This window comes from Peromyscus eremicus, chromosome 2, assembly GCF_949786415.1.
Source record: "Peromyscus eremicus chromosome 2, PerEre_H2_v1, whole genome shotgun sequence".
Classification (NCBI taxonomy): domain Eukaryota; kingdom Metazoa; phylum Chordata; class Mammalia; order Rodentia; family Cricetidae; genus Peromyscus; species Peromyscus eremicus.
The window spans coordinates 61,849,498-61,868,418 of record NC_081417.1 but is presented as its reverse complement, the minus strand read 5'-3'; the positions used below and the strand labels follow the sequence as shown (position 1 = coordinate 61,868,418).

The 18,921-nt window shown below is 43.3% G+C and overlaps 1 protein-coding gene across 2 annotated transcripts in view; it reads right to left on the bottom strand.

The window, feature by feature from the left end:
• Nfx1 (nuclear transcription factor, X-box binding 1) overlaps positions 1 to 18,921 on the bottom strand; it is a 69,345-nt gene that overhangs the window by 37,454 nt on the left and 12,970 nt on the right. For both annotated transcript variants that reach the window (XM_059254126.1, XM_059254125.1), the window contains exons 4-10: positions 17,836 to 17,913; positions 15,374 to 15,479; positions 12,395 to 12,466; positions 11,344 to 11,483; positions 9,081 to 9,180; positions 8,763 to 8,980; positions 1,395 to 1,492 (exon numbers count right to left, since the gene is read on the bottom strand). In XM_059254126.1, the coding sequence (XP_059110109.1) occupies positions 1,395 to 1,492; positions 8,763 to 8,980; positions 9,081 to 9,180; positions 11,344 to 11,483; positions 12,395 to 12,466; positions 15,374 to 15,479; positions 17,836 to 17,913 (812 nt within the window). The remainder of the gene's footprint in view (positions 1 to 1,394; positions 1,493 to 8,762; positions 8,981 to 9,080; positions 9,181 to 11,343; positions 11,484 to 12,394; positions 12,467 to 15,373; positions 15,480 to 17,835; positions 17,914 to 18,921) is intronic.

Sequence of the window (18,921 nt, the reverse complement as noted above, 5' to 3'; positions counted from 1 at the left end):
TTATTTTTCCCTTTCATTTTGAAGCTTATCCATTAAGCTAACTATATCTTCAAACTTATTTGGGAATCAGCGGTTGCCCGGACCTTGGCTACTTTAATAAAAAGAATCAACTGTTGAGATCTATCTCCACCGCAACCTATGCTCTTCAGAGGAAGTCCTGATAAGCGCAGAAATGATTTCCTGGTAGAGGAGCAGGACAGCTCATTACTTAGAAGGCTCCATCCCAAGACAGCCATGAAGACTGCATATCTTTTCCAGTTAGAGACAGAAATGGGTACTAAAGCCCAGCTCCAAAATGCTCAGATGCCACTTTGTAGCCCAAAGCCCAATCAGACTGACTACCCAGGACTGAAACTAGAAACTGAATTCTGACTTCTGTACTTGACTCTCAAGAGGTACTGTGTAGTCAAATGCCATTATTTGTCTATGGTTTGTGTCAACTGGATAGTCTAAGCATAGGACACAGAAGCAGGCTGGCCACACTGCATAGTCTTAGGGTCACACAGTATCCACAGAACTCTGGAAAGACGGGCTTTATAGGTTAGTAAATCATACCAGTATGACAATAAACATCGGAACACACAGGCTTGCATGAGCCTTCCTGGCTGGAGTATTCTCTGTACATTGTCAGCTACTGAGAAGGTAATGCTATCCCGACTCCACAGGGAAGGACAAACAACAAACAAAAGCTTCATCTGGTCCTTTCTTGGACTCTTTCCTACGTTTCCTCTACTGACTAATTGTAATCTGTGTCCTTTCCTGGTAATAAACCTGCAACAATGGGGCTAGAGAGGTAGCTCAGTGGTTAAGAGCAATGACTTCAATTTCCAGTAACCACATGGTGGCTTACAGCCGTCTATAGAAGGATCTGATGTCTTCTGGCATGCAGGTGTACATACAGATAGAGCACTCATACACAGAAAATAAACAAATCTTAAAAAACAAGAAAGAAAGAAAACGGAAAGCTGCGACAATGACCGTGACAGCGTTCAGTGAAGTCAAAGTGGTCCTGGGGCCCAGGGACCTGCAGCTCACATGACAACTCAGCGAGCCTGCTGGCTACTTCAGCAGCCATCTAAACTCTCCAGTGAGGAGTTCCGTGGGCTGTGTCCAAGTCCCACTTGGCTAAATCCCAGCAGTCTGTGCCTTTCTTCACATCCGTACCTGGTAGCACTGCCTCACCCCATGACTGCCTCTGAACTGTGAGTGCCACAACCCTGAAGGTTATCCTATCCTAAAAATGGTGCACAGTGGGTGCATGTGCCAGTGTACGTCAGTGGGGTTCAGTGAATCATACACTGGAGTAACACGGGGTTACTTTGGTTCCTCCTCGCCCACACTCTCCATGTAAAAAGGCAATGATGACAGTGATTTCAACATGGTTAAAGGTTTACCTTTGTTCTGAAAGAGCATCTGCAGGAAATAACTGATGTGCGAGAGCATGGTCCACAGTCTCCTTCATGGCAGAGCTTTTCACAGGTATGGATGAAATCTTCAATAAAAAGGGAAAGAGCTGGGAGTGAAAATTGCAGTGACTTATTGTGATACTTCCAAATTCACTACCAACACTGTTTTTTCACCTCTGCTCCCAGTATCTCCAAAATCAGAGCCGAGGGAAGAAGGATGTGGCCAGTGCTTCTTCCTCGGCTTCCCTTCATCCAGGCTGGGCACTTTCAAAGAGAGCCTAGCATCAGTCACTAGAATATGTTTTGGTATGAACGCTGCTTACTGAAGCAAAGCATAGATCTCCTGACCTTTGCTTTAGGTCCCAAGTGTTCATATTAGATTCAGATCTCCCTAGAAATGCTCTGGGATCTAAAAGTTATCTGGAGATCATAGGTAATTCTAAAGCCACAATCAATTAAGGCTGTTGTCTGTACAGACACGGACAGTCTACATTCACCTCATAGCTAACTAAAGTTAGGGTCAACTTTTTTGTTTTTTCTTTTCTTGAGACAGGGTATTATGTAGCCCAGATGGTCTCAAACTCTCAATCCTCCTGCCTCTTGGCCTGAGTGCTGGGATTACAGGTGTGTGCCACCACACCAGGCCCAGGACAAGTCCTTTTTCAGAGGCTCATGGGAAGTTAACCACAGTTGCTTTCATGTTTACAGTGCTGTTATATTCGCAGTCCAAGTTAGTGTCTCTCTCTCATGTTTGTTTTTTAAAATTCCAGTTTATTTATATTCAAGCCAGTTGTGGTGGCACTTACCTTTAATCCCACCACTCACAAAGGTAGAGGCAGGCGGTTTGAGGCTAGCCTGGTCTAGAGAGTGAATTCTGAGGCAGTGAGAGCTACAAAGTGAGATCCTGTCTCAAAAGAAACCAATTAATTTATATTTATTATCTATTGTGTGCGATGTGCACACATGCCACAGTGTATGTACAGACCTAGTTGGTCTTGAACTCACAGAGACCTGCCTGCCTCTGCTTCCCGAGGGCTGGGAATAAAGGCGTGCACCACCATTTCTTTTGCTTGTGTGTGTGCAGGCATGCCATGGTGTAAAGGTCAGAGGACACCATGTAGGAGTCAGTTCTCTCCTTCCACCATGTGGGTCCCAGGGACTGAATCAAGTCATCCGTCTTGGCAGCAGCACTTTAAACATCGGGCCATCTCACCATTCCTATCAATAGTTCCTTCTAAAATCAGTTCAACTCTTTGTTTGTTTGTTTGTTTTTGAAGACATGGTCTCATGTAGTCCAGGCTGGCCTGAAAAAATACTATGCAATTTTGGATAACTTTGAACCGCAAATTCTCTGCCTCTACTTCTCAAGTGCTGGGATTACAGTATGTGCCACCATACTTGGTTTGTGTGGTGCTGAGGATTGAACTCACAGCTTCACTCATGCTAGCAGCCCAAGGGGAAAAAAAATTTATACTATCTTTTATAATTACTTTCTAGTACTCTTTTTTCCCCCCCCGGAGTGGATTTGAATTTCCATTTGTGTTTACTTGCTTTTAGCCTGCAGAATTACTTTTAATATTGATTATAATGAGTCCTTAGGTTTCGCTCCATGTAAGAGTCTAGGTTAGAGTGTTCCTTTTCTTTCTTTTAGCACCTTGACAGTGTTACCTGCTTGTGATGTTCTCTGAATTTCTTCTGATGAGAAACTCAGAAGTAATCTTCTAGGAAGGAGTTCTTTCGTATCTCATGACCTATTTTTCTCTTGTTGCCTTTTAAAACTGTCTCCTTGTCTTTGAATTGCAGTATTTTTATTACATGTCTGGGTGTGAATTTCTTTGCATGGAGGACGTTCTTGATATATAATGTTTTCCAATAAATGTGAAAGTTTTCATGCACTACTCAAGGATTTTTCTTTTCCTTCCAACCTTCCTCAGTCCCACTCTAGGAATACTAATGTGTTTAAAGGTGTCCCACGTTTCCATGAGGCTCTGTTCAGTTCTCTTTTCTTTATATTCTCCCTTCCCTGCTCGTTTCTTTCTAACATAAGGTTCCGAGTATCCCAGAATTACCTCAAACTTGCTATGCAGCTGAGACTAATCCTGAACTTCTGATTCTCTTGTCTCCAACTCCCAAAGACCATGATTAACAGGCCTTAAATTCATTATGTAATCAAATACAGCTTTGAGCCCCCAATCCTCCTGTCTCTATCTCCTGAGTGCTGGAATTACAATCATGCACTCTATATAAAGTTTTATGAAGTGCTGGGGATCAAAACCATGGCTTTCAGCAAGTTAGGCAAGCACCTTACCACCTGAGTTACATCTCCAGCTCTCCCCTCTCCCTCTCTCCCTCTCTCCCCCCACCTCTCTCCCTCTCCCTCTCTATTACTTGTGACTGAAAGCAGGGTCTAATATATATACTAGGTAAGCACTTTACTGAGCTATTCCCCTAGTCATATTGACCATTTCTTCTGTTAGAACAAATTAAATGTTGAGCATCTTTAATAAACTCTGTTGTCTTTTCAACTGCAGAATTTCCATTTGATTCTTTCTTGTTTCTAAAGCAGTCTCAATACACAGCCTCTTAGAATGGCCTCTACCTGAAGATCCTTCTGTCTTAGTCTCCTGAATGCAAGTACCATTACTCCAGACATTTTTGTTTGTTTTGTAGTTTCTCTTTCTCCTATATCTTAGGCTGGCCTCAAGGTCACTCTGCGCTGAAGATAAACTCCTAACTCTCCCTTCTACTTCCCAAGTGCTGGGACTTCAGGTGCACTGTCCCATGCCTGGCTGCAGCTCCTTTTCTTGACTGACGTTCCCTGTTTGATGTGACTCTGCCTTCTTCTGCCTTCTTTTACCCGTGTAACCTGGTTTCCTTTGGTTTAACAAGCACACTCACGATGTCCTACCTCTGACATCTGGTGCTCTCACAGGCAGTTTCTATTCCTGCTTTCTTTCCTTGCTTTGCTTTTCTGAACATCAGTTAGCTACTAGTACAGCAACTGTAGATTGCCTTAAAAGCCTCGCTGTTACATAGCTTAAAAAACTAAACCAAACAAAAAAGTAATTATTTATCGTGTGTGTGTGTGTGTGTGTGTGTGTGTGTGTGTGTGTGTGCGCGTGCGCGCGCGCGAATGCTGCGAGCACCATGGCACTCATGTCGAGGTCAGAAGACAATCTGTGGTGATCAGTTTTCTCCTTCCACCATGTACGGGTTCTGGCAACAAGTGCCTTTACCCACTGAACTGAGATTCCACCCCCCCACCCCCTACCCCCCATCCCACCAGACAAGATTTCTCTCCGTGTAGCCCTGGCTGTCCTGGAACTCATTCTGTAGACCAGGCTGTCCTTAAACTCATAGATCCACCTGCCTCTGCCTCCTCAGCGCTGGGATTGAAGTCGTGGACCACCAACACCCGGCTGCACTGAAAGGCTATAGCTTTTTTTTTTTTTTTTTTTTTTTGAGACATTGCCTCATTATGTTTTCTTGGATGCCTGGAATGCTTTTATTTTTTATTAGACTTACTCATCTTATGTGTGAGTGTTTTGCCTGCATATACATATGTGTACCATGTGTGTTCTTGGTGCCCTTGAAGGACTGACTCCCCTGGAACTGGAGCTGTGGATGGTAGGGAGCCACCATGACCATCATGTGGGTGCTAGGAATCAAAACTGAGTCCTCTGCAAGAGCAACAAGTGTTCTTAGTCACTGAGCCACCACTTGGCCTGGAACTCTGTAAGTAGACCAGCTAGGCTGGCCTCTAGTGCTCACAAACTTGCCTGCCTTTGTCTCCTGAGTGAGAGTTGGGATTAAAGGCATGTGACAATTATCTAGCTCTACAGCATTTGCAGTTGTGATTTATTTTGTGATGTGGTCAGACTACTTCAAAGCCATCTACTTCCCTTACAGTATGAAGTTACTAGTGTTCTTTGGGCAGCAAAGCCTTGGAAGTACACATTTGCCCAAGGTGACAGCAGGTTTTTCCTAACTTCCTCTTTCCTTGAGATAAACCAATTAAGATGGTTTGGGTAAATGGTGTGCCTTGTTTGGACTACATTCAGGCCTAAGACTCTATTAATCCATTGTTTTGGTTGGTTGTTTGTTTGTTTGTTTGTTTTGGTTTTTTTTGAGACAAGGTTTCTCTGTGTAGCTTTGCGCCTTTCCTGGGACTCACTTGGTAGTCCAGGCTGGCCTCGAACTCACAGAGATCCGCCTGGCTCTGCCTCCCGAGTGCTGGGATTAAAGGCGTGCGCCACCACCGCCCGGCTTGGTTGTTTTTAACTATGCCTGGAGGCATAGATTGCTCAGCAGTCTGATCCTATTAAATGTGGTCAAGAAGACAGTCTTTGAGATTTGTCCTGACTTCAAAAAGGCTCCTTTTAGACACCTCTTTCCCTGGTTCTTTCCTAGTGAACCAGCTAGAACGGCTCTGAGTTAGAGCAGCTGCCATCTCGTAAGGGTCCTTAGGTTTTACCTCCAAGTGCTGGGACTACAGGTGTGTGTTACCACATCTTTTTTTTTTCTTGAGATAGGTCTCATGTAGCTTAAGCTGGCCCTTGAACTCCACAAGCATATACCACAACACTTAAAAGATTAGGTATTTCTAAAAAGAATTTAAGTTTCCAAAAAAATTTTAACTACTGACCAAAAATAATATCTGCAAAATTTATTAGGCTGGGGAGACGCTCAATGGGCGAAGTGTCTGCTGTCCAAGAACGGGGACCTAAGCTTGGGTCCCAACAGCCACCTAAAACTAGGCTGAGCCAGAAAGTCTAACCAAAACAAGGTTCATCGGAGGAGCCCATGTCTCAAGAATAAAGTGGAGAGTGACGGAGGAAGACAACTGAGGTTGACCTCTGACCTCCACATCTGCGGGCACACACAGATACTCTTAATTACAAATAGCAAGCTAAATCCAACACAGTACAATAGCATTTAGGAAAAATCAAAAGCATGTAATACACAGGAGATTGTCTAGAAAGCTCTAGAGGACTACAGAAAGAAGTGATATGTGGACGATAACTCAATTTTCTTCCATGTATTTCCGTATTGTTTTAAAATTTTAATGAGAATATATTGCATTTCATTCAAAACCATTTTTTAAAAATTAATTGAAAATTAAAACCAAAGGAAATAAATATACAACAACCTGCTAGAGAGTGGAGATGTAGCTCGGTAGTAGAACGCTAACTTAGCTGGGGCCTGGGCTAGACACTGAAGCCCAGGTTAAAAGATCGGCAGCAGCACAGCAGTTACCCTGGAAGCCCCTCATCTGGCCCTCTCCACGGTCCAACACCACAGGTTACTGCGTTCTCCTGTTCTAGTCTTCCATTACCCATTTCACAGTTCCTTTTTCTAACTGTGCCAACACAACAGCTGAGCCTCAGAACAGGGCTTCTGGACACCGTTTTGTGTAACTGTTACACAAGCAAAATCACGTCCTTCTAGAAAACAGAAGATCTGACCATCTTCCTGGATTTAGAAGTGATTTGATGTCCATTTTACACACAAAGAGAGCTCAAGGCTAGCCGGGCTACATGAGACTGTCTCCAAACCAAACCAAACCAAACTTCTAAACATAACAATAAATAAAGTTGAATAAGGAGCACATTTCTATATATAAATTTAAAATCAGACAGTGAAAAAGCATTGAATACTCCACTGACTTCTGCTGGTACTTAAAAAGCTAAACTAAGCCTGTCCGCCTTCTCCTGGAAAGATGCATGATTAGTTAGTGGTTTTTCCTTACTCTCAGTTGCCTACCTTTCTTCTTCTAAAGCCATGCCTTTCAACGCTCACTCAATAAAGACACCAAGTAACAGCAAAACCACATCTGCACATGCCTCAAAGACCAAGTCACACTCAAAAACATGTCCGCCATTCCACCACTGGCTGACAGAGCAACAGAGGCTAGTTGGGCTACACAGTGAATTCCAAGCCAACCAGAGCTACATACAAGATCCTGTCTCAGAAAACAGAGCAGTACAACAACCCACCCCCAAACAAACAAAACTCAGTATTCTTTTATATCTAATTCCAATGAAATCTTCTAATCTCTATATCCAAACAACCAAAAGTCACAAAGGAGGAAGAAGCAAGGCACCATTAGAGAGCAGAAGGCAGCCACTAAAAATATTAACGAGAACTAAACAACACCAAGCCGCAGAAGGCACACAAACGATCCACACTGCACACAGGTATAGAGCAAACAGCCAGACAAACCTCGGGGGCCAAGGCCATCACTTTAGCCAGTGTAACAGGTCCACAGAAAGATGAGTACTCAATCAGCGGGCAAGAAATTATCTCCAGTTACTGGTTTCTTGAAAGATAATATGAGCAGGGCGGTGGTGCATATCTTTAATTCTGGCACTTGGAAGGCAGAAGCAGGCAGATCTCTGTGAGTTTGAGGCCAACCTGGTCTACAAAGCAAGTTCCAGGCCAGATAGGACTATCACACAGAGAAACCCTGTCTCGGAAAATAAAAAAAAAAAAAGATAATACAATCTGGGTATGGTGGCTCATATATCAGCCATCCCAGTCCTGGAGAGACTGAGTTAGGAAGCTAGCCACCAATTTGATGCCAGGCTGAGCTCCACAGTACCAGGCTTGCTAGGGCTGCACAATAAGGCCCTGTCTTAAAGGAAAAGTTTGGAAAAGCATTCACCCCAAACGGAGCTCAAGCAGTGTCATCCTCAGCTATCCAGGAGGCTTAGCTAGAGGCATTCTTTTAATGCTTTAACTGGCTGAGATTCTGTCACATTTAGAAATTAGTTCCTAACTATCCCATCCACAGATGTGTTAGCATGTTCCTATGACAAAAGATGACATTTAAACACTTGTGGAATGCTGGATTAGTAAAAGTATATATAGTGTTTGTACTAAAGTAGGCGCTAAGAGAACTGACGATGTTGTCGATAAAGTTGGAGGAATCCCTTGGAAATCTGTATTTTCACACGTGTACTGAGTACAAAAGAAAACGAAGTACCTACCCAAATTTGATCATTGTAAGGGCCTCTGCTCTTAAGAGTGGCATTTCCTACTTGGTGAAAGCATCACTGCAGTTAACATTTATATTCATTAAAACCAAATCTTCTCAATTTGTATTTTATGTGTGTGGATATTTGCCTTTATGTGTGTGTGCACCACGTGTGGGCCCTGCCTGTATTCATGTGTATTCACGTAGGCCAGAGGATCCCCTGGAACTGGTGTTATAGACAACCGGTTGTGAGCCACCTTGTGGGTGCTGAGAATTTATCTTGGGTCCTCTAGATGAGCAACGAGTCCTCTTAATCACTGAGCCGTCTCTTCAGCCCCCAAAGAAATATTTTAAAAACAGATTTTAGGTCAACCAGTTACCTGAGGAACCACAGGACAAGGGTTTGCCACACACTTTTCCACAGGAAGGAACAGGATCCATGCATGTCTTCCGACCATGACTTCCAAGTTCCAGCAACTGGCTGAGAGGTGTTTGGCCACAAGGGCAACACCGCACCAAGTGGGGGAGCCGTGGGCAAGGCTGGCAGGGCTGCGGGTGGCACACTTGGGAACAGGAATGGCTCCCACACTTCAAGTCCCTTTCAAGAAGAACAGACAATGACATCGATCGCTGTTCATAAAATGACGCTTGAATCCAAAAGCAACTTTAATCTAAATAAGAAAGACGTAAAATCTTACTTGCCACATATCTTTAAACAGCTGAAGTCCCCAAATCCATCCGACTTCCCCACATCTGTTCCACATAACACATCTCGGGAGGTGCTGCCACAGTAGCACACTTGAGGGCACAATTTAAAGGACAAATTAGTAACCTATCCAGCTTTAAAAACATTCCCAACAATCTAGAAATGGTCATTAGCACAGATCAGACATGATGCAGAAATTAATGTGGTTTATGCAGCAGCTCTCTGACCACCTAAGAGCGTTCCATGGGAATGAGTAAGAAGTTCCCGTTCCTCTGCCAACACCTCTCTGTGCCTCTGCAGCATATCCTGCAGACAGACACAGTTCAGTATCCAAGGCCACGGTGGAACACAATGGCTTGTGAGGCTCTCTGGACATGTCAGAGGGCAGAAGGGTTGACATCTACATTCCCATCTTCATTTCAACCAAGCAAAACGGATTTGATGCTTTCTACATTAGGGTTCACATAAAATGCTTTCAAAAACGTCTCTGCTATTGAAAAAACTTATCATAATATGAGGTTCTTAATAATCTGGATACTACAGTTAAATCGGAAGGGTTAATTTTCATTAACTTACACAATTTTCCTGATAAGTGTCACCTTACATTTTTTCACAATGGATATTTATCACAAATTAATCTATGCATGTATACCTTGCTCACATGATAAATGGTGACTAAAAGCGCAGAAACAAAACTGAAATTCTGTGTAACTAATGAATGCTAATTTCTCTCTCCCTAAGGACAATTTAGGCTTTCTACTAGCACAGAAATGAACATCAGAACAAATGTAATTGAGTTCAAGGCCAGCCTGGCTTAATAACAAGTTCTAGGCAAGACATGGCTACATAGTGAGAACCTGTTAAAAAAAATCATACCCATAAAATAAAATAGTGTATTAAACAAACCAAAAACTTCTGCTGGCATATGGGAAGAGGGAAGTCTCAAAGTCACTGAAACCTAAACTTTTTACATTTTAAAAATAAACACTCCAATGCTGGAGACATGGCTCAGTGCTTAAGAGTATTAGTTGCTCTTAGAGAGGACCCAGCACCCATGTGGCGGCTCACAACTGCCTGTAACTCCAGTTTCACAGACCCAATGTCTTCTTCTGGCCTCCTTGGGCCCCAGGCATGTATGTGGTACCAAACACACACCACTGATCGCTGGATTCATGAGGTAAAAAGAGAGAACTGACTCTCCTAAGTTGTTCTCTAGTCTCACATGTTACAGCATGTGTCCACATACATACTTTCATACATAATATATAAATGCCAAAAAATGTAAAAGAATAAAGTAGAGAGTAATCAAGGAAGGCACCCAATGTCAATTTCAGGCCTTCACATGCACACACGACACCTGTCAGAACACACTGGTGCCCACACATGTGAACATGCTTATTATACACATGAACATATACCACACAATCATATACATGTGACAGAAAATCACAATAAAATCAAATGGAGTTCTCTGGCCAATCAGGAAGTGATCATGAATACACCAAAAGGCTGTCTGTGGGTTCGCTTAGTACAGAGACAGAACCACAAGACGACGGTGGCAGCAGCAGCTGACGGTCAACATGGCAGCCACAGCTGGCTGCACAGTACTATGGAACCAGCATGTACTGAACATCCTGAAGCAGTGTTCATTGCATTCTACATAAGGCTGAAAGAGGTCCTGGAAGAACCACCACATGACAAACCACACATGTGGCCAAAACACTGAATGGCACACTGCTCAGTACCAGCTTCTTGGGAAGGCAAGGCAGAACCCTGGGGACAGAAGAACCACCTAGGCAACAAAATAAGGCCAGTCTGTCTCAATAAAGAAAAGAAAGAAATGTATCTAAGTTCGCTGTTCCTTCCTCCAGTTAAAGGACATCTGGGTTGTTTTCAGTGTGAGGTTCTTAGAAACACACATTCCTGTATCACCCTTTCTAACATATACATAGGCTTACTTTCATAAGAAACTGACAAACAGTTGTCCAAAGTGACTGTACATTGTGTACATCTGCCAACATAGTATGAAGATGCCAGTGGCTCCACCCTTGCCAACATCTGGTTTTTAGTCTTTTTCATTTTAGAACCCTAGTAAGTATAAATAGATACCTCATTATGGGCTTGGTTTTGATCCCCATTCCCCAGATCCTCTAGTGTAGGTTTCTGTGAAGCAGTTTTTGTTGTAATATAGTTGACATAACATACAATTCCAGAAAAATCCATGAGCATTGCTAACAGGTGTCTACACCACTTACCCTGGTTTAATATTATCCGGCAAGGCTGGCATTGACCCGCATGGCACAGCTCAGCACAGTGGTGCTGACCACAGTTCAAAATATTCTCACAGGCGTTAGAACAGTGAACTGAGACAGCCTGACCACAGCGAACTGTATGCCTAGAAAGACAAGACACAAATACAGCACTCTGAAAGTCCCTACTATACAGTAGAGTCCAAACCCTTCCCTCAACACCCAATAAATGTTTCTCTTGACTTTGCTGCCCCAACCTAAGTGTTTCCTTCTAATTTGTAAAGATTTATTTTTATTATTTTAAATTCTGTGCACATATGTATGTAAGAGTATGTTTGTGAACAGAGATGCAGGTGCCCTCGGAGGCCAGAGATGTCATATGCCTCGGAAGTGGAGTGCCCAGCAGGTGTGAGCCACCCCACATGGGAGTGGGAACTGACCTCAGGTCTTCTGCGATAGTCGGGCACTCTTAGTCACTGAGCAGGCCCTCCAGCCCTCCTCCTTCCATGTTTTATTTCCTCAACGACTCTCTCCATCTCCTCCACTTCTTTCTCCTTTGTTCCTGTTTTCTACCCTGCCTTTCTCTCTTTGCTGTTTTCTAATCAGTGGTGAAATGAAGGCTAGTTCTGAAACTTTGTCCTAGGTAATTAATCGTCATTCATCTGGTTTCTACTGAGCAGCAGCAGAGGGAAAGAAGCCTGAAGGATGGGTGAAGGATGGGCTCCTCTCCCTCTGCCCGGTTTCCTCTTAGAAACAGGGAAGAAAGGAATCAATAGTGTGCCCAATCTGATCCACTCAGACTCCAAGCACAAGAGCAGTTTCCTGGAGTCAGGCACGTCTACACTGATACAGCCGTATACTTACTTACAAGACGCTAGGCAGAGCTTTGTCTTTTCTCCCCAGAGGTCCTGGAACCAAGTCCCCAGGGATACCAAGGGACGACTTTCTTTACATCTCCCATTTACTTCTACTGCTTACTGATCTTTTATGTTAGACATTCACAAGGGAATCATGCATATGGAAACTGAGTTCTTCCTCAGTCCAATTCGAACTTTACCTGGTCCGTCCACATTCACATGTTTTAGTTGTAAAAGCAGGGCAGGGTGGGCAGGGTCCAGGATGGCAGAGACTGGAGAAAAAACAAGCTTCAGTGAATAAACTATATGTACCAAAACTAGACCAGAGCTGCCTCAGCTGTGCTCTACTGTGAATACGGTAATGTTCATGGGAAGGACAACAGGGAACTGCTTTTGTCAGACTGTCTGTCTGACGTCAACATGTCTGGGGACACTGTCTTGACTGATGATCCATGGGGAAGAGAGCCAGTATGCAATGTTCCTCTGGCCTCTGCTCCAGTTCCTATCTCCAGGCTCCTGGGTAAGCTCTTTCCCAGGCTTCCTTCGATGGTGGGTTCTGACCCGTAAGATGTAATAAATCCTTTCCTTCCCAAGTTGGTTTTGGTCAGTTTTTCATCACAGCAACAAAAGCAAACTGGGACAGGCAACAAATAAGCCACTGTGAATGTCTTAGTATATCTCGAAAGCCACTTAAATAAGAAACACATTAGTCAGGCATAGTGGAGGCAGAGGTGGAGGATCTCTGTGACTTTGAGGCCAGCCTGGTCTACAAAGTAAGTTTCAGGACCTCCAGGACTGTTATACAAAGAAACTCTGTCTTGAAAAACCAAAAAAAGAAAGAAAGAAAGAAAGAAAGAAAGAAAGAAAGAAAGAAAGAAAGAAAGAAAGAAAGAAAGAAAGAAAAATTATATTTTTAAACAGATGAGGTAGCACATAATCCCAGCACTGAAGAAGCAGAGGCAGGAGGACCACTGCAAACTGGAGGTCAGCCTGATCTACACAATGAGTTTCAGGCCAGCTAAGGTTACATAGCAAGGCTATTCAAAAAGCCAAGAATAAATATTTTTACATAGGAAAAAGTTGACATCATTATCATTTCAGAATATCAATCATTTTAGAAAAACAAAAGTAGCTGGGCAGTGGTGGCGCACGCCTTTAATCCCAGCACTCGGGAGGCAGAGGCAGGTGGATCTCTGTGAGTTTGAGGCCAGCCTGGGCTACCAAGTGAGTTCCAGGACAGCCAGGGCTACACAGAGAAAAACAAACAAAAACCCTCAAAATACCTTGCCACTCTTAATGGTAGATCACTTGCCTAGTACATGGGAGACCCTGGATTGGATTGGAAGGAAGGACGGAAGGAAAGGAGCAACGTGCTCTCATCAGCTGGTGAAGTACTAACCAGGCACTGGGCTGACAATGCTAACAGTGACAAGGAGGCTGACATGGGGACAGCAGGCTGGTAAGCAGCAGAATCCCAGCACAGGGGCAAGAGGTTATGGGAAGAACGGAGTGCTCTAGGCAGAATTAGACATCTGAACAGAATGTTGCATAGAAGTCAGAAGGAAAAAACAAGGAATTTCAATATGTTCAGATAAATACTGTCTTCTTCATGAAGAACCAGTGTCAATCATAGACTGAGTAAGAAATTCCACTTATAATATTTGTGTGTGTGTGTGTGCACGTACATGGTCCACGGTACCCATGTGAAGGTCAAGACACACTATGGGAGTCAGTCCTCTTCTTCACCATGTAGACCCCAGAGTTCAAACTCAGGTCTCAGTCTTTGCAGCGAGCACCTTAACCCACAAGTTAAGAAAACCTTATTTTTGGGATTTCTACAAATTGAGAGGACTTTAAAAAAGATATATATATATATATATATATATATATATATATATATATATATATATATATATAAAAAATATATCTCGTTCAAAACAGTGGTTTCTGCTGGGCATAGTGGCTCACACCTGTAATCCCAGTACACAGGAAGCTGAAGCATGAGGATTACAGAGTGGCTGAGGGCAGCCAGGGCTATAGCATGAGATCCTGTCTCAACACACAAAACAAAATCACAAACCAGGGCAGTGGAGAGGGCTTAGCAAGTAAAGGTGCTGGCTGAGCGACCTGCTGAGTGTCAGTCCCACAAGTCACATAAAGGTGGAGGGACAGTCCTAACTGCACAGAATGCTCCTCTAGCTTCCACATGTGTGCTGTGGCCTACACACACACACATAATAAAGCCTAAATAATAAAGGGTTTCTTCAGGACAGTTCCATACATGTATATGATGTATATTTGATGTTCACCTCCCCCTCCCTACCCCCATTGGCTTTTCTTGTCCTCTCTTTCCACTCCAGCTGGTCCCCTTCTCCTACTTTCATGTCTTTAAAAAAATAAACAAACAGGCTAGGCATGGTGGCACATGCCTTTAATCCGAGCACTTGGGACACAGAGGCCAGCCTGGTCTACAGAGTGAGTTCCAGGACAGCCAAGACTGCTACACAGAGAAACCACATCTCTAAAAGCAAGCAAGCAAACAACAACAATAAAACCCTAGAATCTACAGGCTGGAGAGATAGCTGGGTAGTTAAGAGCACTTGCTGCTCTTCCTGAGGATCTAGGTTCAATTCCTAGCACCCATATGATAACATGGGTCTGCAATTTGTTTTCTGGGGAGGAGCATTCTAAATGAAGGCAAGTGCAATCCTTTGGGAATTAGAGGCAATTACAGTAAAGTCTAATTAACCATACGGGGATCAGAATTTCATAAAAAAGAAAACCAGGTATTCCTTACCTTCTCAAAGTACTATCATACAGGATGCTGAGCAAACGCCTTTCCCTGCAGGCGCTGTACTTCCAGATTAGAGCAACAGTACAAAACAGTGGAAGGACCACTGGCTTCCACACCCAGTCCCATCATTCCTAGCACTGCAACATTGGGCATGATGCTCACCTCTCTGAGCCTCATCTATGAAGTGGAAATGATCCTACCACATCACTGGGCTGTGGAAAGGATTTAATAACGTATGTAGAGTGCCTACTACGGATTCAGTGCTCAGCAAATGCTTTGTATCACTCTTTACCCCATCTTGTTACATGGCAACAGTATGTGTACTTAAAGCCACTAGCAAAGCACACCCACCGGGAGTCCCCAGAAATCTATCATTCCAACTTACAGGTTACAGGAATGTGGACAGTCCTGGCCAGGCTGTTTCTTCCTACAAACCTCACCACAACTATGTGGAATTTCATTTCTGCTCCATTCAGGATTCTTTACTTTGCCTACAAACATAACAGATGAGAAAGTCAATGCTATAAATTTCAACCATATTCTCAACTTTTACGAAACAGCACAATACAGCTAGACAGTGTGAAACTTAAGCATGGTTTTCAGTAGTACAACTACGTTATCGCATTCTAAAACAAAAAGCTGACAGTAACACTACTTATCAAACACTCTGAGCACGATACAAACCTCAAGACTACTTGAGAAAGACAGTCACTTTACCTGTGAAAATGCCATTTTGACTACTGAACAAACTCTATTTTTAAGATAAATGCTTACTAGATAAACCCTTAATAAATCTTAAATAAAGGACAAAGAATTATCTGTGGTAATGATCAGAAGGAAAAAAGGCAGAGCGCTGGGGTACAGCTCAGTGGTAGGGCGCTTCCTTAACACCTTCCATGTCCTAGGATGTCTTCTGGCACTGTGGGGGAGTCTGAGGGGTGGGTAAAGAGAGGACAGAGGCTCTGAAGTAAACAGGAAGAGACTGTGAGACAAAGACATGAACCCCTGCAGAGGAGCCAGCCTCTCTCTAAAGCTTCACAGTAGGCATAAAAGGGTGGCAATTTCATAGCCAATGTCGCCGTATCAGTCTTCACAGAGATTCCCCTGTAACTTGGGCTACAGAGTAAAACTCTGTCTCAAAAAAGTCACAATACATGCATATCCTTTAAGATAATTAAGTCCTGCTATTATTCTGTCTGCCTAATTTCCCAGTGGCTTCTTATTTCTAACTCACATTCCCTTTCCAGTAGGATACTAAACTCAGATTTTTGGTAATAAAACATACTCAACCAGCACATTCCACACAAGGAGAGGCCAGAGTGAGATGAGGTTAACAAACGGGACGTACTCTGGGAAAAAGGCATCTGAAGGGAGACAGTAAAGTGAAGGTGTAATGAAAAGGGGAGCCAGGGATATGGCTCAGTGGCAGAGTGCTTGCCCAGCATGTGTGAGGCTCTGGGGTTGACCCCGGGACCCACAAGAGGGGAGGGAGAATATGTTTGCTAGTGAAGGAACCAGGGATTGAGTAACAGCCAGTCATCAAGAAAATAAGAGGAATATGAGCAAACTGGCTAGGACAATAAAGATAGTATACAAAAAGAAACAGAACAGGCTCATTTTTTACGAAGGGAATGAATGGTAAAAGGTGTCAAGGGAGTCATGTTGCAGAAAAAGTGACTCGTAAGGCCAGGGTCACTGATGACTTCTGAGGACAGTTTCAGTGAGGCAACAAAGGTAGATCCAAACCTAATGGTTCAAAGGGAGAATCACACTGTCAAGAAACAATATCAACTAGAGGAAGAACCGTGACCCTGACGGCATGGGCACAGGAGAGCTGGCTCCGCCCTCTCACCTGAGGCCCCAGCAGCCCAAAATGACCAGCTCAGCTACCACGTAGGCCCACAGCTGGGCCTGGGGTTGGCTCACTCTAACGTCTATGTCATCTAGGACCTGCTGGAACTTGTGAAGGGACTGGTCCTGTGGAACAATACCAGCAGGATATCCCAGAGGAGCTCCAGTGAGGATCCAGTGAAGATGGTGTACCAGAAACCAGAGGCCTTGAACCAGACCAGTTGACTCACTGCAATGAACATTTGCTAGTAAAGCTGACTGGACAAAAGGGTATACTGTGACACACTGCAGCTCCCAATGCCAGCAGATGAATGAAGAGGTGTTGGAGAGGCAGGAAAGATGGAGGAATGAAGAGGTTCTTTTTTGGTTTGTTTGTTTGCTTTTTTTTTTTTTTTTTTTAATTTTCTTTTTGAGAGGAATGCCACAGGGGTGAGGGAAGGATATGGGGGGGAGGGGGACCAGAAGGTGAGTGGAATTAGGGTGCATGATGTGAAATTCCTAAAGAATCAATAAAGAATCTATTTAAATTAAAATCAAACAAACAAAACCAGGAAAACTATTCTATAGAGAAGGAAGATTCAAGGTTAATTTGTATTACCAGTTTATAGAAAAATCTCTCCATTATAAAGACAAATGATTGATTTTTTAAATTAAACACTATCTTTACTCACACTGCTGAAATCTAAAATGTCAAAGGTGTTACAGCCAACATTGAGAGAGAACCCACATCAATATCTACCTCTGCCAACTGATTGCCCTGGTGAGGTCAGCCTCAAGTTTAGAACCAGCATGAGCCTGGTTGGCGTAACGAAAAGACCCACCTCCAGAACAGCCTGCCAGGAGCACCAAGCCCCATGGCTCCACTTGGTGATGGAATGCATAAGTACAACATTATAGCCTCTTACAGCTTTGAGGTCTTATCAGTGACTTCTGAAAGGAGCCCTGTGGACCACTAGGTACACTGTATGAATAAAAAGTGTATGTAAACAAACTTACCACAGAAACAAGTATAGGTATTAGGAACATGTGCAGAAACATTCTGACAAGCCGGGCACCTCCAACCACTCTGGCCATCTGTTAAAAAAAAAAAGAATGTACAATCCCTTTCCATATCGTAAGCTGGGTTAGGGATACAGCTCAGCAGTAGGGAACGTGCTTTGTCTATACAGGGCCCTAGGGCTTAATCCTTTGCACCCTCCTGAAGCGGCAGCACAGCAATTCTAAAACTTTACGTCTGGCCAAGTGCAGTGGCATATCCCCTTAATCCCAGCACTGGGAAGACAGAGGCAAGAGCTGAGTTCAAGACCAGCTTGGTCTAGTGAGACCTTGTCTCAAAAAGAAAAAAAAGTAAATCTACAGGAATTCCCATCATTGAAGTAGTTAGAATTAAAATGCTGAGTATTAGCAGACATTTAAGAAACAGATCTAGGCTCTTAAGTAACTCTCACCCGAGCTGTCCCCCTGCAGTGTATTAATTCTGTCCTATTGCTTTACTTCTGAATAAATTCTCAAAAAAAGAAAAAAAAAATCACAATGCTGAATGCTTCATTAAATACTGCATTCAGGCTACAAAGACTAATGTGGTGAATCAAGTAGGTATCCATGTTGTTCAACCATCTCTAATACCAACATTAACTGAATAGTGACTTGAAAAGAGGTATACAGGAAAATCCCTATGTCCTGAATTAACGAGCCACAGCATAAGGAGCATATACATTCTCAGCAAGATCTGCATTACCCATAAACACTAGTGTTCTTTAGGAAGGGCCTAGATACTACAGAGATTTGTGAAATGCAGAAACAACCTAATATCTGGAGGATAAATTGAACAATTTATATAAATGTCTAAGCAAACTATAGACATATCTGGTTTCTTTGGCAGGGTCATACTATGTAGCTCTGGCTAGCCCAAACCCTGCTATGTAAAGCAGGCTGGCTTCACACTCACAGAAATACACCTGCCTTTGCTTTCCAAGTGCTGGGATTAAAGGTGTGGGCCACCACCTCCTGGCTAGTTTTATTCTTTTTATTTATGAATGCTTCTTCAAATCTTTTTTTTTTTTCCCCCCCGAGACAGGGTTT